Genomic DNA, 27,569 nt, shown 5'->3' with positions numbered 1-27,569 from the left:
ACTGCAGGGATCAATGCTGGGGCCCCAGCTATTCACAATATATATCAATGATTTGGATAAGGGAACCAAATATAAAATTTCCAATTTTGCTGATGATACAAAACTTGGTGGGAATGTGAGTGGTGAGGAGAATGTTGAGAAGCTTCAAAGTGATTTAGACAAGATGAGCGAGTGGGTAAATACAGGACAGCTGCGGTATAACATGGTTAAGTGTAAAGTTTTCCACTTTGGTAGGAAAAACAGAATGACAGAGGATTACTTAGATGGTGATAGATTGGGAAATGTTGATGTACAAAGGGACCTGGGTGTCCTTGTACACCAATCACTGAAAGCAAGCGTGCAGGTGCAGCAAGCAGCTAAGAAGGCAAATGGTGTGTTGGTCTTCATTGCGAGAGGACTTGAGTACAGGAGCAAAGATGTCTTACTGCAGCTGTACAGGGCCTTGGTGAGACCACACCTAGAGTTTTGCGTGCAGTTTTAGTCTCCTGACCTAAGAAAGGATATACATGCCAAAGAGGGAGTGCAGCAAAGGTTCACCAGACTGATTCCTGGGATGGCAGGATTGTCGTATGAGGAGAGATTGGTTGACTAGGGCTGTATTCACTGGTGTTTAAAAGAATGAGAGGAGACCTCATTGAAACGTATAAAATTCTGACAGGGATGGACAGACTGGATGCAGGAATGATGTTTCCTCTGGCTGGAGGGTCTAGAACAAGGGGTCACAATCTCAGGATATGGGGTAGGCCATTTAGACCTGAGTTGAGGAGAAACTTCTTCACTTAGAGGGTGGTGAACCTGTGAAATTCTCTGCCACAGAAAGCTGTGGAGGCCAAGTCACTGAATATATTTAAGAAGGAAATAGATTTTTAGACTCTAAAAGTATCAAGAAGTGTGGAGAGAGACTGGAAGTATGGCATTGAGATAGAAGATCAGACATGATCATATTGAGTGGCGGAGCAGGCTCGAAGGTTGGAATGACCTACTGCTGTTCCTATTTTCAATGTTTCTATGGACCTTTCTATGCTGCCTGGTAGTTGTCAGTAGGCCCTGAGTAGCAGCAGGAATGGCCCCAAATGGAAAGAGAGAAGGCACAATAATGGCCTCCGCTCCCTTCAATTTGCCACAGTGCCTTACTTGCTCAAGAGCTTAGGCTGGGGCCAAGATGTGGTTGGGACATCAGGTAGTGGTCTAGTGCTGATGTTGTGCGGTGAACTCAGTGAAACCTAGCCATTGGTGTCCAGATAGAAAGATGTCCACCAGCACTAGCAACCCTCACTTTATTGAGCACAAAATTCACATGAAATTCAAAAGAAAACCTTTTGATTGAATGAACTGACTGCTATTATGAATAGTGAATGTAAACCTTTTGCTATTTTATTTTGTTAGAAGAAATAGACAAATAGCCTTTACTTTAATGTTGTAGTTTTGCTTTGACTAATAAAGCAACTTCTTTCTGGCAGAACCTGAATTGAGTGGACTTCATTACCTGGAAGCCAAATACAAAGGCATTGAACAACACATGAACAAAACCAGGAGAGTACGAAGGCATGACAGAGACAATGACTATAATATAGAAGTTCTTCTTGGAGTTGATGACACAGTGGTGCGATTTCATGGCAAGGAACATGTGCAAAAGTACCTTCTGACCCTGATGAATATAGTAAGTGCATTTTGGTAATTACTTAATGTATACATTTTAATAATTTGTCTAAAAATGAGATCTTTCACACTTTAGCAATAAGCACAATTGAAAAATGTATATGAGTAAAATTGTGTGTGGCATCAATATTGGATTACTATTTTTAAAAAAATAGTATTTTGTCCCCATTCACTTCTTTTAAGTTACAGTTTGTAAGTTATGTTGTCTCTAATTCAGCAACACCCCCACCCACCCATCTTGTATTCCAAATTCTTTCTAGCTCAGCTAGCTCACTCATCTTTATAAAATTTGGCTTCTTCTAATCTGATGCCCTTGCTTCTGTGTTAATTTTTCCTAAATACTTATTCTACGTTTAACTCATCTTCCTGATCATTTTTGTTCCTCATAACTAGATCTACCAATGCCTCACCTTGTCAGCATTTGAACCTGTTCCTTGAGGATGGAGTCCTAATATCTAATATTTTACTAAGAGGGTGGCTGCTAACCAATTTCCAAACAGCTCAAAAAGCTACTTTCCAGCTGATTTCTTGCAGGTGTCATAGTTTTACTCATTTATCAACTTCTTCCCCATCCTCCCACTCTTGTTGGAAGCTCAGTGTGTGAGAAATTGTTGGGGAAATGTGCGAGTCACTTCTTTTAGCACAATTAACTATGAGTGCAAAGCATAAACCTTCACCAAAAGGAAATGCACCAAAAATTACTGGCCCATGTTCTGCTGCCAGAAGTGTACTAAAGGAGACACCTGGCACTTTGTGGTGACAACAACTTTGTGCCGCCCCAATTTTCAGGAATGGGCTCATTTTAATAATCAAGGTAGATGGCCTGGAGAACAGCGGAGATAACTGTCCCAAGGGAGTGCATGCAAATTAGCGCAGCACCCTGCTGCTCTGAGTGCAGGAAGTAGAGGCCCCATGCAGACCAAAGACGAAGTGTAATAACGTATAATGTTTCCATGTGGCCTGCATTGTAAGGTGATTGCCTGTCAGATAATTACCTTTCTTCTTGAATTATTTGAGGCACCAAGATGGCCCAGTACAGAGACATGCCTACCTCTCTCAGCAGATGTTACTCACATTGAACCCATTGCTGGGATAACAGGTGGAATTCCCAGGGCAGCCTGAAAACTTACCCAGGCACAGACCAAAAGCCGACGGTGGTGGTAAGAAGGACCCTGTCCATTCAGAATTTGGGAAGTATTGCAAACAAGGTGGAAGCCCATCAGATCTGTGTTCATCCCGAGTTCTAGCACCACCTTCCATGGACAATGTTCCCGCTTTACACTCAGAAATTTCAATGTTTAATTGCTTTATCACCTTGCAAGCATCAGCATGGTTCAACGATAACACTCTGAAGGGAGCTTGTGGATTCAAAGTTCACTTCAGCATTAATGCACCTCAACGTTGTACTGAGGAAGCATTGGATTGTCAGAGATACCATCTTTCAGATAAAGTATTAAATTGAGGGCTGCCTCTCTCTTCAGATTGACTTAACCAGGGCACTGTTCAAAGGAGAACAAAGAGTTCTATTATCCTGGCCAACATTTACCCCTCAGTCAACACCGCCAAATGATCATTCATCTTCCGCTGCATAAATCAACTGCCAGGTTTTATATTATATAGAAATTAAAACTTAGAAATGGGGCATTCAGCCCGACTGATCCATGTAGGTATTCACCTACCTAACAACAGTGTCTGCACTTCAAAAGTAATTCATCGATTATGAAGCACTTTGTCTTGAAGCTATATAAAAGTAAAAATGAATGCTGGTTTTACTTCCTGCAGTATAAAAGCGTTGGGCCTGAACTTCCTTGGAGTGTCAATCAAAGTCGGATTGCCACTCGTGCCCAGTTTTCTTTCTCCCAGCCTGTCTTGCCTGACCTTCCGACTCAGGCTGGGCAAGATCCAGGCAATGCAGCATGTACCTGGGGCCCAGCATTGAAGTGTAGGAGAGTCAAAGTGAAGAAGGCCACACCCACTATTTACAGCGCTAGCTGCCGTAAGCCAGGTAAGTTTAAAGGTGCTTGACAGACGAGGGAGAAGGTGTCTAAGGTAAGTGGATAGGATTTGAGGGGTTTGAAGGTCCAGAGGGTGGAATCTGAGGTCTGGAGAGTGTGGGGTGGGGGGTGGGGGGCGGGTGTTGGGGCTCGGGCCTCGGAGTGGGGGAAGTTTGGCCTTCAAGAGAGGGGGTGGACTGAGTCTTGGGGTGGGGGGTGGATAGTTTGGGTCTCGGGGGGGGAGGGTGTCGAGCCTTGGGGGTGGCAGATCAGGCCGCAGGAGTGGAGGGGGAGGGGCGGGGGAGGGCCTCTGGTCCAGTCGGGCCGGTTGGGGAGGATAATGGAGGAGGAGTCCAGTGTGGGTAGGGGTGGTCCTGTGGTGGGGGTAGCTGGGAGGTGGGGAGACCCCTGGGAGTGTGGGGGACACCCATTGGGTCGGGTGTAGTCAGGGGTTGGGGGGGAGACCCCTAGGGGGTCGGGAATGGTGTGGGAATCCCCTGGGGGCGTGTAGCTGGGGAATGGGGGAGACCCCTGGTGGTGTGGGGGACTCCTGTGGGGATGGTGGGGTTATTGGGGGGAGTCCCCTGGGGGTTTGGTACTGTAAGGGGTGTCCCGAGGTGGGTGGCAGGTGGGGGTCTGTCTGCGTCTGTACAATAATTAGCCAGAATTTAGGAGTGGTTTCAATCCTAACCTTTCCTGGGTAACCATTAGTGTAACCCAGTTGGAACCATCTGAAATTTAGAATTTAAATTGCATTTTCAGATGTTTCCCAGTGCAAGGCATTTGGTGTGCAAACCTTACCTAGGGGATTCACCAGTGCATCTTTGGGGTACATCCCCCCCAATCTGATGCTGGGGAATTTGGAAGTTAAGGCCCACATTCATTGTAAATCATTGCATGATTAAGCTCCAAAATTATAGTTTCTCATCATTCTTTTCTCCTAATGTTGTTAGTTCACTTTTCTTTTAGTACTGAGATTTGTTTTTAACATTTTTGTTGGCTTACTTGTCAGGATACTTTAAAATAATGACTTGAACAGCCACCAAAACTGCTTATAACAGTGAAGGTGCATGTTATAATAATAAATATTTATTAGTTTTGATCTTTAATAATGAGTATTATCACAATATACATTTAAAGACTACTCCTGATTAATCAGTCCTGCTAAAGCTGTTGAGTATTCCTTGTTTTGTATCAAATCTGACCAGTTATGATTGTCTAGAAATTATTTGCAACATGAATAATAAATGCATTATTAATGCTGCTGATAAATTCTAGGCTATTGTAAGACATACTTTGTCTCCTGCTTTAATCCATTTAGTGGTTGCTAAAATAACGGATAAAAAAATGTCATACATCACGTACTTGTGTTCACCTATGAACATTGGCAACAATGTTTTCTGTTCTAATATGCAATGGATTGTCATGAAATAAATAGTACATTTGGTTCATTGCACTTGATGTGCCATTTGTTAGGTATAGTAGCACAATATTTATAATCCTGTTTACTTCTGCCCACCCCTTTATCCCCCTCCGCCTTCTAGCATTATATGTTTCACATTCTCATGGCCTTTTGTGTGAAGTAGTTTTCCTTGAATTGGCTTTTGACTGGTGCAGCTTGAGTTATAAGTTTTCACCCTCTTGTTCTAGATTCTCTTTCCAAAAGAATGTCATTCCTCATGTACCTTGCCAATTCCTGCATTATTTTAAACGATCAGATCAGAATTAACCTTCTCCTCTGCAGGAAATGTCGTCTCACTTTACTCAGGCTCTCATCATAGTTAGATCTTTTGCCCAAGTCTCCTCCTGGTGAATTGTTGCTGCACTTTTCCAAGGTGCGTTTATGCTCCCTAAAGTAGGGTGCCCAAAACTGAATATAATTTGGGTCAATGATCTTGATATTGTTCCATCTTTCTGTTCCTCCCTGGGTTCTTGATGAGCAGATATGTTTTCTAATGCTCCTAGTGGGCAGATTACAATGTGCTGAGAATACTGGCGGTTGGGGCCAGAGTTTTGAGCACCAGCAGCCAGTCAAAAGATGTTAGTTGTTCATGGACCATTGGCATTTTTTGATGGGAGAAGGGAGGATGGCATTTGGGCAAAGCGCTTTGAATTTTCCAGCCAAATTGTTGAAGAGATGACAAGTTGGTGGGCCTGTAAAGTCCGCCCAGGCAAAAAAAAAACTGGGCACCCCCTTCAGCAAGAGCTGGGAATGGACACCCCTCTGAGCAGGTCCTTCAGTTTTATTATGGGGAAAGATTCTAGGTTAATTATTTTGTGGTATTGTGTGCAGACTGCCATACTAACCCCAATATTCTAAATGAACAAGTCTTCTCCCATTAATCTTCTCCCATACTGTTATCATTACGCTTCCAACTTCCATTACTATGTTCAAATTGTGTTATGTTGTACTTTGCTACCTGAAAATACATCTACACCTGTTCTCCCACTTGCTTAATCTACATCCTATTGCAATTTTCTCTCTCATTTTCACAATTCACTCTAACTCTGAGCTTGGTATCATTGGCAAATCTGGATGTATCCCCTTCTACTCCCATATCAAAGTAATTTATTTATATAGTAAAAATGTGGGGCCCTAGTACTGATCCCTGGGAGCCATCATTTGTCACTTGTCACTGCCTGTGACTCCAGGGAGGTCCCAGTAACATGTTTTGGGATTTTGACTTTTGCTTGTCCATGGAAAGGATTTGGGATTTTTTTTTCTATTCTTTCACAGGATGTGGGCATTGCTGGCTAGGCCAGCATTTATTACCCATTCCCTAATTGCCCATGAGAAGGTGATGGTGAGCCACTGCCTTGAACTGCTGCAGTCCATGAGTTATGTTTAAGTGTTGTCTTTTAAAGCAACGAGAAATTTCCAAAATTTAAAACACCCACGGGTTGCATTGAATACTGTAAAAAATCAGAAGGCCAGCTTGTGTGTTGCTGCAACTCGTCATTTGCATTTGTATAATTCTCTTCTACAGAATCTTATCAAATGCCTTCTGAAAATCCTGTGTATAATATCCATTGATCCTTAGGCACATTGCTAGAGGAGATCATTAGAGATGCACTGTGCTATCACCTTGAAAGAGAAGAAGCTATTAGGGAATCTCTGCATGGATTCTGGAAAAGAAGGCCCTGTCTCACCAACTTAGGAGATTTTGTTTGAGAAAGTTACAATGTTGACAGGTAATAGAAGCCCAACTGACAGTGTGCATCTTAACATTCAAAAGGTCTGTGATAAAAAGTGCTGTACAAAAGCCTACTAAGCAAAGTTAAGTCCTGTGGGATTGACAGGCAGATCTTTTAGGCTGGAAAGGAACTTAATGACATTTGTATAGACTGAAGGTAGAAGTTCTCTGTGAGAAGCTGGTCACTGATGGAATTCTAGAGAGATCGATGTCAGAGTGGTTGCTCTTCACAATCTGTATTAACAATCTGAAGCACGATATTGAAGGACCCACTGACAGGCTGGTGGATGATGGGAAGATATCTGTAGGTGTAAAACATACATTTCAGGCAGATATATGTGAAATGTGAGAATGGCTTATAAATGTCTTTTAATATAGATGAGTATGGTGTAATGTACTTGGGTAAGGGCAAGTTCAACCATGTATATACCATGCAAAGCTGTGCACTCAAGGCTGTGGAATGGGAGGATGAATGTTAATTCCAATAATTGCATGTTGAGGAAAGAATGAGTCTGAAGCCAGCCTGTATCTTAAGGCAGGTTTATTTCCAAGCCTGCGAGTAAAGACACAGACTCTCCCAATCCCTCCCCACACAGACTGTGAACATCTTTTTATACTTTTGTAATGAAGCCCTAATACTTCCCCAATTGGGGACTGCTGTTCTTGATTACCAACTGAAAGCATATACTCTACTGAGGCACAATTCCAACATTAGCAATGAACTGGGATGCAGTGCATGATTCTTTGAAGATCCGTAACCAGTGCCACGAGGTCATTGTGAAAGCAATTAGGATGCTTACATTTTTCACCATAGGTAACTACTTGCTGTACAGTGCCACAGTCTCATGACTATGATCCCCTGTATCATTGACCTTGGCTGAATCATGGGCATTCAGGATTGCATGCTTGTTAGACAATTCCAGATTCATAAGGGACGCATATATCTGCTTTTCCTGCGATCCAAGTTGGCTCACTGAGTCAAGCATTATTTCTTAGTTATCTGTTGCTCCCTCAGCTTATTGTTGCTATAGTCTTCAGCAAAAACTTGTCTTTTGAAAGGCGGCACTCTCATTTTCATCTATCCAACTTATACTCCTATTTCACATTGGTTTTATACCAATCACTATTCCATTATATATGCAAATGAGCTCACCCAAAAAATTCTGGTCTGAAAAGCTCTCCAGAGCATCTGTTGGTGCCACTAATTTTCTGTTGGTGTAAAAGCAGTACAACTTGTAAGGAAATTTGGAGCAGTGCGCTAAGTAAGGGCCTTCCATCCAAAAATTAACTTGTATGATGACGGAACAGCGGCAAACAAATACAGAAGCTCACAAACTATCTTACATAACTCACTTTGTATCTCATGTTTTTGTTAGGATATTATAAAAAGAACTACCCAATCAAATTATATAGTTCTTCTTTGAACTGGGTACAATGTTCCTAACTCTTAATCAAGAGACTAGACTTAATCACATAACTCTTAATCAAGAGACTAAACTTTTGGCAAGTTTCAAAAATTACCATCTTATTAAATTTGGTTGAACTTTAATTAACTTTGATATAAGCTTTCAGGAGCCTCACCTCAACAACTGTGATTCATTTGGGTCTCAGTTGCTTGGCTAATAGTATGTCAACTAGAGACAATTATGTCATTCTAATTTTGACTTTCTAATTTTGACCTTTGAATACAAAAATAAATTAATAGGATTAATAGTACATACCTAGCACTTAAAATGAATATAAATATGAGCTGGTGAGATATTTGCAGATGTTAATGCATAAGGCCTGATTGCTGGTGCCAGAGGCTGAAATTGAGAGGTGTGAGGCTGTGCAAACAGTAAGAGTTATGTGAAATCCAGTCTTACCTTGGCAGCTCTGGTGAGGTAATTTCATTTTTTCAACGTTGCTGGAATTCCAGCTGAAAGTAATTAGATTGTTTCCAGACCTCTGCCAATGCTGCTGGATAACTGGCTGATGAGAGCTGCTTGACAGCTGTTGAGAATGACTCCCTCCCTCCATCCTGGGAAATGCTGAGTTCCACTTGATAGTCTGATTAGGCTTGGCCTAAATAGCCAAGTGGTTATGGTACTGGGTTTGTAACCCCAAGATCAGGAGTTTAAATCTCACAATGGCAAACAATGAAACAATGTAACTTCATCTGAAACAGATGGAAATGGGTTTGTACTCGAAAGAGTTACATCTTTGCCTACGGCCATACTAGTCTGAAAAAAAAACGCCCGATCTCATCTGATCTTGGAAGCTAAGCAGACTCAGTCCTGGTTAGTACTTGGATGGGAGACTGCCTGGGAATACCAGGTGCAGTAGGCTTAGCTTGGCCTAAATAGCCAAGTGGTTATGGTACTGGGTTTGTAACCCCAAGATCAAGAGTTCAAATCTCACAATGACAAACTATGAAACAATATTAAGAGTTCAAATCTCACAATGGCAAACTATGAAACAACGTAACTTCATCTGAAACAGATGGAAACAGGTTTGTACTCGAAAGAGTTACAACAAATTGATAGTCTGATTGAAACATGCAATGGAGGAAATTGGTGGCATATTCCTGTATCTTATCACTTTTTCACAGCTCAATGCATATGAAATCATCATTCAAAATTACGGAATAGAGCAGTACTGTATGGGCAAGAATAAGATAATTTGTTGAAGGTACATATTATACTGATACTGTGATGATTGCTCTTCCTAAGTTGAGATTGAGTTGAATTATCAGACTGATCAAAGGTAACTGAATGATGCTGTTTTATGCATGGCCTGAGGTTGTACAAAGTGACTGCATTGCCATTCTCTCCCTTTTCATGTACACATAAAATTGAACTTTCAACATGTCAAGGTTCTGGCTGAGCACAAATAACAATCATTCTAACTGTCGCTGATGACCAAGTAAGATCGTAATTCTAGTACTTCGTTAATTAGTGAATCATGTAATAAAATGATGCTTACGTGCAAGCATTATTTTAAATGGGCTGCAGCAGAAGCCCATCAACATTCTTTTTGTCTATATTGTTTAGGAACATAGTACCCAGTTCAAAGAAGAACTATATAATTTGATTGGGTAGTTCTTTTTATATCATCCTAACAAAAACATGAGATACAAAGTGAAAACCTAAATTTCAGCAAAATACATATTCAAAGATGACTAATGTTTGAAATGGAGAGGAATCCATTTCTTTATTCATAAACCAAAGTGTCACTCAATTTCCTTCAATTGTAATGTTAGCACTAGAGCTCCACTTAGGCAGTTGACATGCATTTCCCTTGGGACTGATTAAAACTTCAGCTCCAGCCAATAAACTAACATTTGTTACTGGAAAGTTGTGAAGCACATCTTCATATAAGAAATGGCTTGATAGCATTATGGAAACATGTTATATCAAAGATTCTGAAGCATCCTTTTGATAGTTTAAGCTATTTGATGAGCAAGTATTTATCAACTGATATTGCCTCTTCTCTATTACTTTTCAAGTTACTGAAAATTCTTTAAAAGAGGCAGGTTTGCCATCAAATACTTTCGTACATTTTATATAACACTGGCAGGAACCCAAAATATTTGCTGTCAAATTGGTATCTTTATTACAATAGTACTTCTTTAAATACAGGATTTCTCATTATTCTTTCACCAAAAACTTCAACAGAATTAAAACCTCTCATTCTGAATAATACTACACAAAGCTTGCCATATGTAATAACAGGTCTAGGATTATAATTATAAACTTTGTCAAGAGCATGGCCTTGTGACTTCTTTGAGCTAAGTTTGTATGGTGGCATGCTTATTAGACTTAGACTGTTTGGAAACTCTGGAGGGTATAGACTGTTATCATCATCATCTTCTACAGATTCAATGCTGATTTACTCTTTTGATTTACCTGACAACTTTTCTAAAACTTATACATTCAAATCTAGCGAATCTTCATTTTCAGCAAATAATAGTTTTTTGCCTAATCAGTTATACCAAATAATGGTCCCTGCCATTTTGCCACACTTAAACAATTCCTTAATTTCATCCATCTGTCACAAGCCATCCTATACCATTCCATCCTTCCCATGCCTTCGTTAGCTTTTGACATTCCCATTTCTCCAATCAACCCCATTCCATTCTTCATGGAAACAATCACTTCAGCCAAGATGACTTTGTGATTTGGCTCCCATTACCTTCCACTTCTTTTGTTCTGCACCAACCCCCACTTCTCCTCCACAACAATTGACAACTGCACGTGTGTCACACGCTTCAGTCCTCTCCTTGCCCCACTTGCTTCCACATGGCCCAGACACTACCTACAAAACAAATCCACACACCTCTTAAACTGACCAATCAAAACAGCCTAGACAGATGAAATCTGAGTATTATTATTAGAATAGAGTGATTGCAAGTAAACTGCAGATTAAACCAAGTATAACAGTGTTCGTATACTCCTAAGTTAGAGTAGAAGGAAAAGAGCGAGAAAGTGGAATAAATTTTGTCAGGTGAGATGGTGCACTTTTCATGAAAACACCTCTTGTCTTAAGTACGCTGTCAATAGCAAATAAATGAAAAATTGGCATTGACCTAGAAGAGGATTGAAAGCCTCAGGAGGATAAGCAGTGAAAGGACATAGAAATGTCAGAACAATTCACAGTGAGTTTGAATATAAACTTACATTGAAGGTTGGTCTTAAGTTAAAAGACTATTGAATGGCAAGTATTACTATTGCAAAAAACACCTGCACTGTGGGATTGAAAATAATTTGAAAAAAAGGACAAAGATAAGAGTCTCTGATTAGTTAAATCACGAGAATTTGTAAGGTACTAAACAGTAAATATTGAAGATGGAAAGGTCTTTAGTAATGGAGAGAGAATTTTGGTAAGGGTAAATTTATATGTCAGAAGAGAAAAATTAAGGCTGTAGAGCAGAATAACAAATTGTGTAAAATAAAGCAGATTGTGTCAGAATGAGACAGAAAGTTTAACAACAGACATAGAATATTAGAACGATGGCCAAATCAGGAAAAATAAGTAAGAATAATAAGATGGCAAATCAGAATGCATGAAACATTTGCAACAAGATGGTGAATTATTGGCTCAGATGAGGAGATGGTTGTAATGTTGCTAGACTAGTAATCCAGAGGCCCAGTCTAATGCTTTGGGAACAAGGGTTCAAATCCCACCATTGGTGGGATTTTAATTAAATTAACAAATCTGATGTGCGAAATTAGCCTCTGTAATGGTGACCATGACAACTATCTTAAGTTGTTGTAAAAGTCCATCTGGTTCACCAATGTCATTTAGGGCGGGAAATCATCTGTCCTTACCCAACCTGGCCTACATGTGACTCCAGACCTACAGCAATGTGGTTGACTCTTAACTGCTTTCTGAGTGGCCTAGCAAGCCACTCAGTTCAAAGGCAATTAGGGATGGCCAAAAAATGCAGGCCTTGCCAGCGACACCCACATTCCAGATTGAAAGAATGAAGAAAAAAAAGGCTGGCATTTTATGCCCCCTGGGAGTGAGCTGGCATGTGGGGGGGCATAAAATTGGGTGCGATGTTGGTGTTATGCCATTGCCTATCCACCTTTGCTGGTATTTTACCAGCAACGGAGTAGGTGTCAAAGTCTTGGGCCAGTTGAGGCCCTTTAACCTCTTCCAGCCATCAATGTGGCCTGGCTGTGGGCTTGGGTGGTCCCTCCTATTAGGACACCCTGTGCCCAATGACGGTCACCTTCTCTAGTGGAAAGAGCTGCATCCACTTGAGCCCCTTCCCCTCTCCCTCCAACACATGCCTCCTGATCACCACCCCTCCCCTTCTCCAGAGACTGTCTGACTGGCCTTCACGAGACCAACCTACTTACCTTTCAGTCCAACCTCTTTTATGGCTCCTCATCAGGGACTGACTGCAGTACCAGCAGTGGCCACCACTCCTGGTGGTGCTGCTGGGACTGGAGAGCTGCCAACTCACTGATTGGCCAGCAACTCTTGGCATTGGGACATCCTTGTACATGGAAGCAGAAGCTACAATCTTAAGCAATTAACTGCCTGATATCTGTATAATCCAGTCATGGCTTCCAGGCAGGCAGACGCAAGCTCACCCCTGACTTTTCAGGGCCACCGCCTCGGAATCAAATCCAGCCCATAGAGATAAATGGGCTTGATCTAGTAGATATTACTGAGAAGGATCCCCATAGATTGGAAAATAGTAAATGTAATCGTGCTGTTCAAGAAAAAAGGGAGCAAGAAAATAGGGAACTTTAGGTCAGTTAAGTTGATATCAGTGGTAGGAAGAATTTATTCGTCAGAATGTGGTATTTGGGCACTTAGAAAATCATAATATAATTAGGCCAATTCAGTGAAGTTTTATGAAAGGGAAATTGTGTTTGAAAAATCTATTAGAGTTTTTGAGGGTGTAACTAGCACAGTAGGCAAGGGAGAACCTGTGGATATAGTATATTTGGATTTTCAGAAAGCATTTGATAAGGTGCCACACAAGAGGTTGTTACACAAGGTTAGAGCTTGTAGGATTGGGACTAAGATATTAGCATGGATTGAGGATTGGTTAACAGACAGAAAACAGAGAGTAAGAATAAATGGATCATGTTCAGGATGGCAGGGTGTAACTAGCAGAGTGCTGCAAGGATTAGCTATTTACAATTTATATCAATAACTTAGATGAGGGGACCAAGTGTTATATATTCAAGTTTGCTGATGATACTGATGTGTTTGGGAAGAAAGTTACAGACGGAGTACAATGTGGGGAAGTGTGAAATTATCCACTTTGGTAGGAAGAATGGAAAGGCAGAGGCTGGAATTTTCCGGCCCCGTTGTCGTTGGGTGACGTGGCGGGTGGGTCTTCCAGGTTGCTTATTTCCAGCTGTCCAATGGAGGAGGTGTCCTCTTGGCTGGAGGTGAGGACCTGGATGGAACTGAGAGGGCTGAGGGTGTCGGTTGCTTGGTAGAGCTCCCTGTGAACCAAAGTAGAGATAATTAGTGCATGGCAGCAGAGTCAAAAGCAGGAGAGAGAGCACTCACAGTTGTATTGAGAGGGGGATGATGTGGTGCAGGATCCTCACGTGGGCATTTGCCATCAACCTCACCATCACTGCAGGCATGGTCCATGTCCTCACCAGTCAACGCGATGGCACATTCCTCAAGATGAGTGAGGGGCCTAATGCGGGCCACTCCACTCCCGGTTTGGAACCTTTCCCTGTTGCTGTGAGCTAGCTTCTCCTGCATGAAAACAGATGGAGAGACTGTGAGCAGGACGCATGACACAGCATAGAATGTTTGTGTAGTGAATGGAGTCATGAATGCGATGAGTACATGAGCTCCAGAGGGTATAAGCCTGATGGAGATATGAAGCTATATGTGAGAGTTAGTGGTGTTGTCCCTTGAGCTGTGAAATCCCTGTGGATGTGTGGTGGGTTTGGGAGTGTGTTGAGTTGGTTGACTTACCCTTGCGGAACAGATGAGATAATTCATCCTCTTCCTGCACTGGATGGCTGACCTCCTCTGTGCTCTGGTGGCACTGACCACCACTGCCACGATGTCCCAGCCCGGAGTAGTGACTCTGGTGGATCTTCTGCAGCCAGAGTGAGGGTAGAGGACATTGCGGCGACCTTCCACTGCATCCAGCAGGGGCCCCAGAGAGGTGTCAGTAAATTTGGGGGCTGCCGTCTTCTTTGCTTTTGGGCCACCTGTCACCTGGAGCAGTCCTGTTCTGTAGATATGAAGTAGACTGTGCTTTGGTGCATTTTAACCATGGTGCACGAGGTAGGAAGCTGGCATGGCAGACAAATCCGAGCCCACCTGCCAGCAATCCGAAGTGTTTCCTGTGAATGCATTATTAATGAGGCGGGACGTGCCGGGAATGGTACAATACAGCAAGAAAACCCACCTTTGCGGCCGGTGGGTAAAATGACATTTTTCACGCCCGCTACCACAATTCCACCCAGAAATTTTTTTTAAAGTGAGAGTCTGAGAAATGTTGGTATTCAGATGAATTTGGATGTCCTTGTACGTGAATTGCAGAAAGTTAATATGCAGTGCAGCAAGAATTAGGAAGGGAAATGACAATGCAAAGGGGTTGGAGTATTTAAGTAAGAAGTCTTGCTACAATTACGTAAGGCCTTGGTGAGATCACATCTGAAGTGCAGTGTACAGAGTTGGTCTCCTTACCAAAGGAAGGATACACTTGCCTTAAATAAGGTGCAATGAAAATTCACTAAACTGATTCCTGGGATGAGAGAGCTGCCTCTGGGGAGGGATTGAGTAGAATGTGCATACAGAATATTCTATGAAGCTTTCAAGAGTGAGAGATGATCGCATTGAAATGTAGAAAATTCTTAGAGAACTTGATGGGCTAAAACAATTACCCTTCTCAACTTGTAAGATGTTGAGAGGCTTTTTCCCCTAGCTGGAGAGCCTAGAATTAGAGACATAGGCCTAAATTTTCAGCTCAGTGGACAGGTGCAATTGGCAGTCCCAGGAGCGGTCAGGAAATGGACCACCGACCGTGATCAGCCCCCGACCACAATTTCATGCTGGCTGGCCAACTAACAGCCACCAGTGTGAAACACGTGCTGAAAAGCTCAGCGCTGCCGGGGTGGGAGTGGGAGGAGGGCGGATGATGACGTCAATGTGGGCGCAGGCAAGCGCTGACAGAAAGCTCCCTGAAGGCAGAGAGCTGCCTCAGGGAGCTGAAGACCCGAGACCCAGGAAATAAAGTTTTTAAAATCAGGAAAAAAATTGTCCAAGCATCATTATCAGGCACCTGAGCAATTGATTATAAAATTCCAGTGGGAAACACTACCTACCTTTTAACCCACCATCAAAGTTTGGGTAACAAAATTCCGAACTAATTTCCTGTTGGCAGGAAACTGACTTTTTCCATCACGCCAAATTGAGTGCCCCATCTGCCACGATTTCCCACTGTTGGCAGAAACGGAAAACTCTGCCCATTATATTATGTTTTATTTTATCTGATGTTATATAATTATCACATAACAGCAATGCTAATTATTTTTTAACAAACAGCTTTGTTTTAATTGAACATCTCTTACATTTAATGACTGTTTTTGTTTCCTGTGCTCTTGTTTGCACTTGTCAAAAGGGCCAAGAATTCCCATTAGGTGGCAATTTGTGAGAGGATAGCTTGAGGAATATGCTCTTTTGACTTGAGATACTTGACATAAATTTGAATGCTGATCAATTTTGATAAAGGAAGCTTTTCATTTTTCAGTACAGCTAAGACTTTGCGAACGACACATTGATCTGTTAGATAAACATAGAATACTTCCACCTGTCTGCCTGGATATATGAGCTAAGTTGTGTATAGTCTAACCAGTTATTAACCACTGCAATATCTAATTTGGAACACCAGCTTCAGGTTATATCATATGTCTAATGGTATTAGAGCTGTTCCTTTGCTGGTGTGCTTATGCTCAAGAGTTACATTGTAAATGCAAATGCTCAGTTTTTCACCATATTCTGCCATATTGTCTCTAATTCTTTGATCTTTTAAAATTCTTTTCCCTCTTTTCTCTTCTGTTATTTAATGCATTCCTTTTATTTAGTTCCCTGTTTATGTAGTATAAAATATGCTGTGCTGTGATGATTGATGAGCTGGAGTTGAACAGGACAGAAATTTAAATTTGGAAAATATTTCAGAATTGAACAATTTGCACTCACAATTGTTGCTGGAGCTAATTTGATGATGATGATGATTGCTACTGATATCAGCAGAAGTAACTGTGAGACGTGCGGCTTTACAATGTACGCCAGTAGCATGTTCAACACAAGTGAAGAGGGCACTCAGTAGAGTGCGTATCTCACCATGCTGTGTTAACTCAACATTATTAAAACTACGCAGCTCTTCCTTGAGGCTTTACTCTGCCTGGTTGATGCTGTGTCTCTACAAAGCTGAAAAAAGAAATCTTTTTGTTAAGATCCTCTATCTCACCGAGGAAGGTTCAGGTGAATACATACCCAACAACCTGCTCTGAAAACTCTGCTCACATTTTGACAGCATGACAAATTCCAGCACAGCAGCTGAGACAATCCATAACATTCTAAAATAGTCAACAACATTCTAAATGGAGAAATCCACAATATTCTAAAAGAAAAAGTCAATTTTCCCTATCTCTCAATGTTAATGGATCCTTTAGAAAATTCCAGGATCCGGATCCAGGTCTCTATCACTGCGAAAAACCAATTAGTTCTTCCTTGGGCCATACCCTATCTGTGTACTAAGTCTCATTGAAACCTATACATTTGTTTTTGAGACATGTTGTTTACAGACAAACAGGCTGACAGTGGTGAAAACATTACCTCCACTGAACTTCAGTAGCTGAGGTAACAAAACTGCCTTATGTTTATTTTTATGTGTTCCAGATTGGTCATTATCTCTCTAAGATACTTATTTTCTCCTTGTATGATGTAAATGTTCTTGAGCTTCTCAGCAGGAATGCCTCTTTTGATTCTTTACAACTCGAGCAGTTAAGCTCACTACTTGCGTACTTGTCTAAGTTTCTTAAGGTACTCTGCTTGCTCTATATTTTAAGAAAGCCTCATAGGCTTATACCAGATATGAACAGAAGTGCCCTTCTGAGTTCACTCTGCACAGTTCTTCAAGATAACAAGAAGACATTAAAAAAGAGCCAGACCTTATTTACTGCATCTTTTGTTAAGATAGGACCTGCGATACAGGTGTTTATTATATTGGTTTACTGCTGCTTGACCAAGGCAGAAATGAACACTTTCGAAAGAGAAGTGTGTGTAATAAAGGGAGCTGTTGGCACAATTACACCAGAGTCCTTGATCCCACCTGCTGCAGCACATTTTTAAAATGAGGTTTTATAAAAACTGCAAATGTTTGCTTTGTAATTGTTGCTGCTCCTCTGTGTAATGTTTAGCTCAGTAAATTGTGCAATTGGATTTGAGCAGAACATTAACACTGTCTCAGAAACAATATTTGTCAAACAGCCTGTCAGTTTGCCAACAATGCCCCAATAAAGATATGAGTCTGATGGATGACGATGTCAGGAAAATCACATTTATCCCCTTTTTGTTTTGGAGTTTAACATTCCATTTGCTTCAAACCCAGCTGGTTCAGTAATGACTTTTAGGGAAGGAAATCTGCTGTCCTTATCTCATCTGGCCTATATGTGACTCCAGACTCTCAGTAATGTGGTTGATTCTTAACTGTTCTCTGAAATGGTCTAGCAAGCCATGCAGTGTATCAAATTTCTACGGACAAGCTGTAGAGACAAGTCAAAAAAGAATGAAACCAGATGGACCAATTGGCATCAACCTAGGCACTGGAACTGACAATGGCACATCCTGTCCAGTTGATCCTGCAGAGTCCTTCTTACTAACGTGTGGACTTCTGTCAAAATTGGGAGAGCTGTCTCACAGACTAGCCATGCAACAGCCTGATAAAGTCCTACTCACAGAATCATACCTTACAACCAATGTCCTAGATTCCTCCATCATAATCCCTAGGTATATCCTGTCCCAGCAGGACAAACCCACCAGGGGTGTCTACACATTGGTATACAGTCGGGAGGGAGTTGTCCTTAGTGTCCCCAACAATGACTCCGGACCCCTAAAAATCTCTCTGCACCAGGTCAAACATGGGCAAGGAAACTGCCTGCTGATTATCACTTACCACCTCCCTTAGCTGATGAATCAGTACTCTCCATGCTGAACACTTGGAAGAAGCACTGTGAGTAGCAAGGGTACAGAATGTACTTTGGGTGGAGGACTTCAATGTCCATCACCAAGAGTGCACCACTACTGTCCTGGCTAGCCAAATTCTGAAGGACATATGTGCCAGTCTGGGTCTGCGGTAGGTGGTGAGGGAACCAGCAAGATGGAAAATCCTACTTGATCTCACCCTCACCAATCTACCTTTTGCAGATGCATCTGTCCATAACGGTAATGGTAGGAGTGACCACTGCACAGTCCCTGTGGAGACACAGTCCCACCTTCACACCGAGGATACCATCCATTAGCACTACCATTGTGCTAAATGGGATAGATTCAGAACTAGCAGCTCAAAACTGGGCATCCATGAGGCACTGTGGGCCATCATCAGCAGCAGAATTGTATTCAACCGCAATCTGTAACCCCATGGCCATGCATATCCCCCACTCTACCATTACCATCAAGCCAATGGATCAACCCTAAATCAATGAGTAGTGCTGGAGACTATGCTAGGAGCAGCACCAGGCATACATAAAAATGAAGTGCCAACCTAGTGAATATACAACACGGAACTACTTGCATGCCAAACAGTGGAAGCAGAATGCAGCTGGAGATCAGTGATCCTACAACCAACCTAGAACTGATCAATTCTAAGCTCTGCAGTCCTACCACATCCAGTCCTGAATGGCGATAGACAGTGAAACAATTAATCAGAATAGGAGGCTGAACAAATATCCCCTCAATGATGGGCAGCCCAGCACATCAGTGCAAAAGACAAACTGAAGAATTTGTAACCTTCTTCAGCCAGAAGTTCTGTGTGGATGATCCATCATGGCCTCTGTCTGAGGTCCCCAGCATCACAGAAGCCAGTCTTCAGCCAACTTGATTCACTTCATGAGATATCAAGGAAGGGCGGAATGCACTGGCTACAGGAAAGTCTATGGGCCCCACAGCATCCCTACGGTAGCACTGAAGACCTGTGCTTCAGAACTAATCATGCCCCTAGCCAAGCTGTTCCAGTACAGCTGCAACACCGGCACCTACCCGGCAATATAGAAATTACCCAGGTATGTCCTGTCCACCAAAGTAGGATAAATCCAACCTGGCCAATTACCACCCCATAAGTCTACTCTCAAACATCAGTATAGTGATGGAAATTGTCATTGAAAGTGTTATCAAGCGGCACTTGCTCAGCAATAACTTGCTCACCTATGCTCAGTTTGGTTTCCACCAGAGCCACTCAGATCCAGACCTCATTACAGCCTGGTTCAAACATGAAGAGCTGAATTCAAGATGTGAGGTGAGAGTGGCTGCCCTTGACCAAGTGTGGCATCAAGGGGCCTTAGCAAAATTGAAGTCAATGGGAATCGGGGAAACATCTCCACTGGTTGGAGTCATACCTGGCACAAAGGAAAACATTTGTGGGTATTGGAGACCAAACATCTTTGCCCCAGGGCAACACTGCAGAGGTTCCTTAGGATTGTGTCCTAGGCTCAACCATCTTCAGCTATGTCATCAATGACCTTCCCTTGAATGTAAGGACAGAAGAGGGGATGTTCACTGATTGCACAATGTACAGTACCATTCACAACTCCTCAGATACTGAACCAGTCCATGTCCACATGCAACAAAACCGGGACAGTATTCAGGCTTGGGCTGATGAGTGGCAAGTAACACTCATGCCACACAAGTGTGAGGCAACGATCATATCCAACAAGAGAGAATCTAATAATCTAATCGTGGCATTCAATGTGCATGCCATCAGTGAATTCCCTAACTATCATCATCCTGGACTGGGGGTCATCATTGACCAGAGACTTTAATTGAACCAGCCATAAAAATATTGTGGTTATAAGAACAAGTCAGAGGCTAGGAATTCTGTGATGAGTAACTCACCTCCTGAACTCCTCAAAGCCTGTCCGCCATCTACTGGACACAAGTCAGGAGTGTGATGGAGTATTCTCTACTTGCCTGGATCAGTGCCGCTCCAACAACACTCAAGAAGCTTGACACCATCCAGGACAATGCAGCCTGCTTGATTGGCATCCCATCCAGCATCTTAAACAGTTACTCCCTCCACTACTGACACACAGTGGCAGCAGTGTGTAGCATATACAAGATGCACTGCAGCAACTCGCCAAGTTCCTTCGACAGCATCTTCCAAACCCACAACCTCTACCACTTAGAAGAACAAGAGCAGCAGATGCATGGGAACACCATCGCCAGCAAGATCCCCTCCAAGCACACAGAGTCCTGACTTGGAACCATATTGCTGGCCTTTACTGCTGCTGGTCAAAAACCTGGAACCCCCTTCCTAACAGCATTATGAATGTATCCACATCAAATGGACTGCACGGTTCAAGAAGGCGGCTCACCATCACCACCTCATTTGACCTTGGCCTTGCCAGCGCCACTCACATCCCAGGAAATAATGGTAAAAATGGAATGATATGGCTTGTATTATATATGTATCATTTATCAAGTTACCTTGCTTAGCATTTTGCGAAAAGCTTATTTGGTTTCCTGTCAATGTTGCCTTGGTAGTGGCTTCACTGTGTTTTAGCACTGTGTGAATGGACGAGAGTAGAGTTCTAGGAGTTTGAAAAATAAATTCTTGCATTTCCTGTCAACGCTGTTGTTGCTGTTGGTCATTATGAAACAAAATTCTAGAGTGCTTTCCATTTTAATTCTACTCCTACATGATACAATGATGTTCATTAAACCTGAATGGAATTAAATCAGATCACTTCTTTATGCATGTCCATGGTGCATTATTGTGCCTCTGTCTGGATTGATGTCTTGCTTGGTCTGCCTGTGATATCTTTAGTGTTCACATTCACGAGAGCCTATTGGAGAACTGCTATCCCTCAAAATTAGCCAATGGTCCAGTTAAACAGCCTCTTCATTTCTAACTTGAGAGATTCTTCTCCAAAAGTTTCTGAACAGGTTAAATTCAGGTATCCATTGAATTAACCCATACTGGTTCAAATTTGGTTCTCGTGTCTAAAGAATGAATCCTGAGCCTGCCATGATCGTTAAATAACTTAGTAGTGTTTAATAAAACTTTTTATATGGGAGTTTTTCCAGTGAAAATGACTGTGTTTAAAGAACATTTAAAAAAGTCATAGTGGTTTTCTTGTTTAACTGAAATATGTGTATGTTGTTGTGTTTTTAAATGTCATATACTTGATAAAAGATTAGGTTCTTATTTAAGCACAAGGATAAAGAAAGCTGTTAGTTGGATAGTGTGATCATAAATCCCTAATGCTGTTTATATCGCAGTTCTGAGCTTCTAACTAGTTTTGCCATTTAATCAAAATTGGCTGTTCTTTAAGCCCTCAGATAATCCTGTAAGCTGTAGATGTGGCTTGCATAATGAATCAGTTCATAATGCCAGACTCTTATAGGTGTACACATTAATTTAAAATTTGCCTTCAAATTCCTGACATTTAAAAAAAATATATTACGAAGTGCTAAGCAGTAATGACTAAAATCCTGCTTTGTTTTACCTTGCATCATACTAATTAATACCATTTCGGCAAGGGTTAATGATCCTAATGAGTCCTTCACCATTATTGTCACAACTCCAGCATGAATCTTGGTCTCATAAGAATGGCCAGATTTTTTTTGCTGCATTTTATCAGTTTTTGGGTACAAACCACTTACTGGTTTTTGATTATGATATGTTATAGACTCCTTTTATTCCTGACACTGTGGAAAGAAATAATACTCTGGCTGAGATAATTGTCAGTAATAGTGACTCTCAAGATAATTAGATAAATCCTCAGCACAATGAAGATGACTGTTAATGAGATTTCATTTCTTTTGGATTAATTTTTCGCTTCCAAACGCATAATTCATTTAGCAAGTTTCCATTTAATGAACTAGGGGATATTGCCTATTGATTACTATGGGTATATTCTTGCCATCGAGCTGCATAATTTATATTTTATTAATTTCCTTTGGGACTTCTAATGTGACTCTGATATCCTTAGCTTTAAATTGCATCTCATCCTTGGATCCAAATGGAATAAGTGCAAAAAAAATCTGATCATTGGATGGGAATTTATGATATTGGAGGCAAGGTGGTTTTATAATTCTTTCATATAAACAGTTTATTGTTACCTAACACATCCTGTCAAATGTATTTTTATTTTCCTGCAGGTTAATGAGATTTACCATGATGAATCTCTGGGAGCCCATGTCAATGTTGTGCTGGTGCGAATAATCATGCTGGGTTATGCAAAGGTAATGGAAAATTTGTTTCTGCCTGAGTATATGTGTAGCCTCCAATAAAGCAAACATGTACTACTTTTTTGGTTCCAACATATCAAGGAGTTGTTTACATACATAGAGACCAAAATTCCTCTGGCCCCTCTTCTGGTTTGGCAGACTGGGCACCAGTGTCTTCTACTCCTCAACTTACTGGGCTATCTGGAGTCAGGGCAGGACCACCTAGTTTGTAGATGTTTGCAGGTGTATCTACCAGTGTAGATACTTCATGGGTACCAGTTGAGAGGCGGACAGGAAAAATTGTCCTGGAAAATCATTCTTTGGCCAGTCTCAGAATACTATTTAATTGGTGCCCAATCATTCCCCTTTAAGGGGGCTGCTATCATCTATTCTTATGGGGTCTCTGGTCAATGAGCCTCAGTTAGACTACTGAACTGAATTGTACACCAGGGTCAACTCTGACCTTCAGATAGCTGGGTAGTAATGCAGCCAAGGCTAAGAAAATTTTGAACATTAGAAATCCCTTCTCTTGGCGTCATTCCTCTACAAAGTGGGTTGTATTTGGGAAGAAGAAGGTTTCACCTGTTCCAGGCCCAATTGGGATTTGATAACGATCGGACATTTCCAGTTCCTGTCAGAATTTGAGTCTGCACTTACTGTTATACTGACCATGCCATTGAGAACACTGATCATTGAAATTGTTAAATAGATAGAAAACTTAATTATTTCATCATGGTGTACTTACCAACTCCATCACAAATACTGGCAGTTGTAATCTGAGATCAATTTTGTGCCAACCTTAACCATCTAATTTCTACAATGTGAAGACTGAACCAGTTTAATGTATTCATATTCAAGGGAAGACATCTGTTTTTGTAAAATTCTGGATTATCCTTTTATGTGTGTACTCGAAAATGCTGAGAAGCACTTGCCAAATTTTGTAAAATGGAAATTGGCAAAATCTCTGCTGAGAATTATTGGCCGCATGAGTAAAGCTGTATGTAATTTTGTGAAGTCAGATCATTTGAGTAATTAATCTGAGCTCCTATCACGGCTTTGACTTTGGACCAGCAGCTTAGTCTTACTGAGGCATGTGGAAAACCTAGCTCGCAACCCAATCTTAAAGAGATGTTATGGGGTACGGTAGCATAGTAGTTGTGTTACTGGCCTTGTAATCCACCAGGCTTGGACTAATATTCAAGAAGCATGAGTTCAAATCCCATTATGGCAGCTGAAAATTTTAAATTCAATTCATTAAAAAGCTAGTATCAGGAATCAATACTCACAACTACTGGATTGTCATTAAATACCCATCTGATTCACTTACCTGCTGCCCTTATCTGTCTGACCATGTGTGATTCAAGACCCACAGCAACATGCTTGACTCTTAGTTGCCCTCTGAAAGAGCCGTCCTTAATTGAAATGCATCCACTGCTATTGCCAACATGTTGCCCCGTGTCCTGCTACTGACTGAAGTGAGATTTGCCTCCCACTTTCACTTACCCTGAAATTGGGATGCCGTCTCAACAAACTCAGTGCAATGTTTAAAAACAAAAAACTGTGGATGCTGGAAATCCAAAACAAAAACAGAATTACCTGGAAAAACTCAGCAGGTCTGGCAGTATCGGCGGAGAAGAAAAGAGTTGACGTTTTGAGTCTTCATGACCCTTCAACAGATCTGTGGGTGGGCCCAGGAGTGGCTGTGATGTGGATCGCCGCCTGTGATCGGACTCCAACCACGATTTCACGCTGGCTGGCCAGTTAACGGCTGGCCAGCATGAAACGCTCAGCGCTGCCTGGATAGGGGCGGGAGGAGCGCGAGCTCTGAAGTCTGGGCATGCGCGGGGGGAGCGTGCACTGAAAGCTCCCTGAAGGCACAGAGCTGCCTCAGGGAGCTGAAGGATTTTAAATACAAAAATAAAAATTTTACAATTGATATAAACATGTCCCCACATGTGACTCAGTCAAATGAAGAAGGACATGTGAAAACTGTTGTTAAAATATGTTTCTTTTTGTAATCGTTGGAAGCCTCATCCCGCCCATAGATGAGGCTTCATAAAAAATGCAAAGGTTGCCTGGTCTATTCGCCTACCTGGCAACTGAACAGTTGAGCGGTCAGTGAAAAATACAAATTAATTAATTACTTAAGGCCTTTAATAGGCCTTTTAATTGTTGGCGGGTGCGCTGCCAACTCTCGCATGCACCTGCCGACTGAAAGGTCACGAGAGTGCACGATGTTGTTGGGATGCTCACCTGAGCATCATCGCACACTATTTCACTCCCGTTCGGGTCAGGCCTGCACCCGCCAAGGAACATAAAATTCTGCCCCTGATAATATCCCCAGATGTGATTTCAAAATCTGATGGCTTGAATCCTGAACCTGTCATATAGACAGTTTCTAGTTAATTTCCATGAGAAAAATGCAATAAATCTTCAGGTAGGTGTTATCATGTCATGTCAAATTTTGGTCATTTTGAATGTGATATTATGAATATGATACAGCACCTGCTGAATGCTAAAATGAGAACATTCTCTGGATTGTTTTTGAGCTGTAGTGGGCCAGGGAGATTTTAAGCTTGGATCAAATAAGCCAGAAAATCATATTGGCCTTCACTGTACTGCAGCTATATTTCTGGGAGAAACCAGACTTTTGTCAACAAATGGAATGATTTGAGACTCCAACATCAATCACCAGCTATGAGTTGAGAACAGCCAACCTCCCAAAGGAGAACAATGAAGTTTGTCACTCTCCATTCTTGCCTTTTGAAGTTAGTGGCCCATTTTAAATGTTCATATTAGAAAGCAGAGAGATAGAGGAAATGCATGCACACACCCTCATTCCTTTTGGGCAATGTTGTGAAGAGGGCTGATGCTGTGAAGAGCCCTGATGCTGTTGAAACTGAGTTGCAAGATCTTGCTAAAGCTCTCGACCCTGACACTTCATGAGCTGTCAATCAAGAACAGCAGGTTTGCCTTTGCACTCAAGCACACTGATAGTTTAAAAATAAAGATCATTACATGCTATTCCTACTGGCTCCCCAGGGCATGGAGTTGGGTTTTCATCTGTAAAAGGTGCAGATCCATCTGTGTTATGCAATAGACAGGAGAGATGTTCCCAACTTCCAAGCTCTTTTTCCTGTAGTTGTGGTCATGAGTTTCAAAATATGGATTTTGCAAGATGCTAGCTGAGGAGCCTCAGTTAAAAATGTGCTCTTCAAGTATAGTAACATGTAAAGTTCTTGGGACAGAAACTACCAGAGACACCCAAACTTAGAACTGCACAAACAAACAATGGCTTCCTTTTTAGTTTTCATTGCAGACTCTCTCTGCTGGTACAAGTGTGTATGGTAGCTTCAAGCAAACAAAAGGAACATTGCAATTTGCTACATCCCTCCCCTTATTAGTGAATGAAAGACATAGCATGTTTCAATGAGTCATCTCCAAAATGTAAACAACAAACTTAAGCATAACTTGAACACTTAAACCTATTACATATTCTAACTTCTGTATTAAGGTACAATGCACTCAGTTATATACAATGAAATGAAAGATTTGTTCACCAGCTAAAAATAGTTCACTTCTGAATATAATCACTTAAGTATGGTGGGCGTTTTCTCTGATGAGTAGGATATTGTCTAATCTTAGGTATAGCCTCAATTAACTCATGTTCTTCATCTGAGATGTTGATATTGGAATCAGGTTCAGTGCTTCCAAATGGTATTTTCAGTACTTTGAAGAATGACGTATTTTGTGTGGTAAATAGCGAACTGCACTTAGCAGTGATCATTGACCTTTTGTGTTGGTCACAACAAATGTTTGGATATCATTAGGGGTTGTTTGCTTTTCAACATGACTGTCAAGTTTCACAACCACTCCTGGCTTTAGTGGTGTAGCTCTAAATTTCATGCTTCGCTCTGCATTTAGTTTGATTTGATCCTTCTTTCTGATCTCGATTGTGTCCATGTACATGTTGATGATTAGCTCCATGGGGTAGCTCAAAAAGATGTGTGTGCATAGGATGTGCAAAAATGAAGCTGGAGGCTTTCCAGTAGTTGAGTGAGGAGTTGCTCTGTAATTGCGAAGAAAGTGATATGACTTTTGTCTCCATGACTTGCCTTCAGCTGCAGCTGTACATAGCACTTTTTTCAAGGTATGCATAAATCTCTTGACTTCTCGATTTGACCCTGGCCAATAGGGTGTGATCTTTTGATGAGTGAAGCCTAGATAGTTTGCAAATTTTCTGAATTCGTTGTCTTTGAATGGGGCTCCATTGTCACTTCTCACCATTTGAGGGACTCCAAACAAGGTGAAAATCTAGTCAAGCTCTGGGATGACTGCTTTTGTTGAAGTGGATGTTACCATTTTCACAACTGGGAATCTGCTATAGTCATCTGTGACAACAAGCAGGTGTTCACCAGTAGCCAAATCTACAAAATCAATGCTAACTTCAATCTGGCCCTGGAGGTAGTTCAGACATTTTGAGAGGATCACGAAGATTTGACAATGTGGTTACATGACATGGCAAAGACTGATTGATTTTGTGTTCTATGTGGTTAGTTCCTGGGAACCATACCTTTTCCTTAAGGAGTTGTTTGGTTTTGACAATTCCTTGGGGACCCTCATGAGCTATATCAGTAACATGTACACTCAAAGATAGTAGAATGACAATGCAGTTGTTTTGTAACATTAGGTCAGATGTGGTTGTATAAAGTGAGCTCATTTCAAGCATTGTGAAGACCCTATAGTGTGTGTGAATGATTTTGTTTATAGGTGCTCTTTCAATCATGTCTTTCCA

The 27,569-nt window shown here is 41.6% G+C and overlaps 1 protein-coding gene and 1 pseudogene across 1 annotated transcript in view; both read left to right on the top strand.

Annotated features, from left to right (window-relative positions):
* The window catches only part of LOC121281177 (A disintegrin and metalloproteinase with thrombospondin motifs 2-like), a 287,596-nt gene that overhangs the window by 166,905 nt on the left and 93,122 nt on the right, over positions 1-27,569 (top strand). Inside the window, exons 4-5 of the mRNA XM_041193930.1 lie at positions 1,461-1,660; positions 22,706-22,789. Of these exons, the coding sequence (XP_041049864.1) occupies positions 1,461-1,660; positions 22,706-22,789 (284 nt within the window). The remainder of the gene's footprint in view (positions 1-1,460; positions 1,661-22,705; positions 22,790-27,569) is intronic.
* Positions 9,052-9,175, top strand: LOC121281671 (annotated as a pseudogene).

Source organism: Carcharodon carcharias, chromosome 8, assembly GCF_017639515.1.
Source record: "Carcharodon carcharias isolate sCarCar2 chromosome 8, sCarCar2.pri, whole genome shotgun sequence".
Lineage (NCBI taxonomy): Eukaryota > Metazoa > Chordata > Chondrichthyes > Lamniformes > Lamnidae > Carcharodon > Carcharodon carcharias.
Note: the sequence above shows the minus strand (reverse complement) of the source record. Positions and strands in the feature narration are given on the sequence as shown.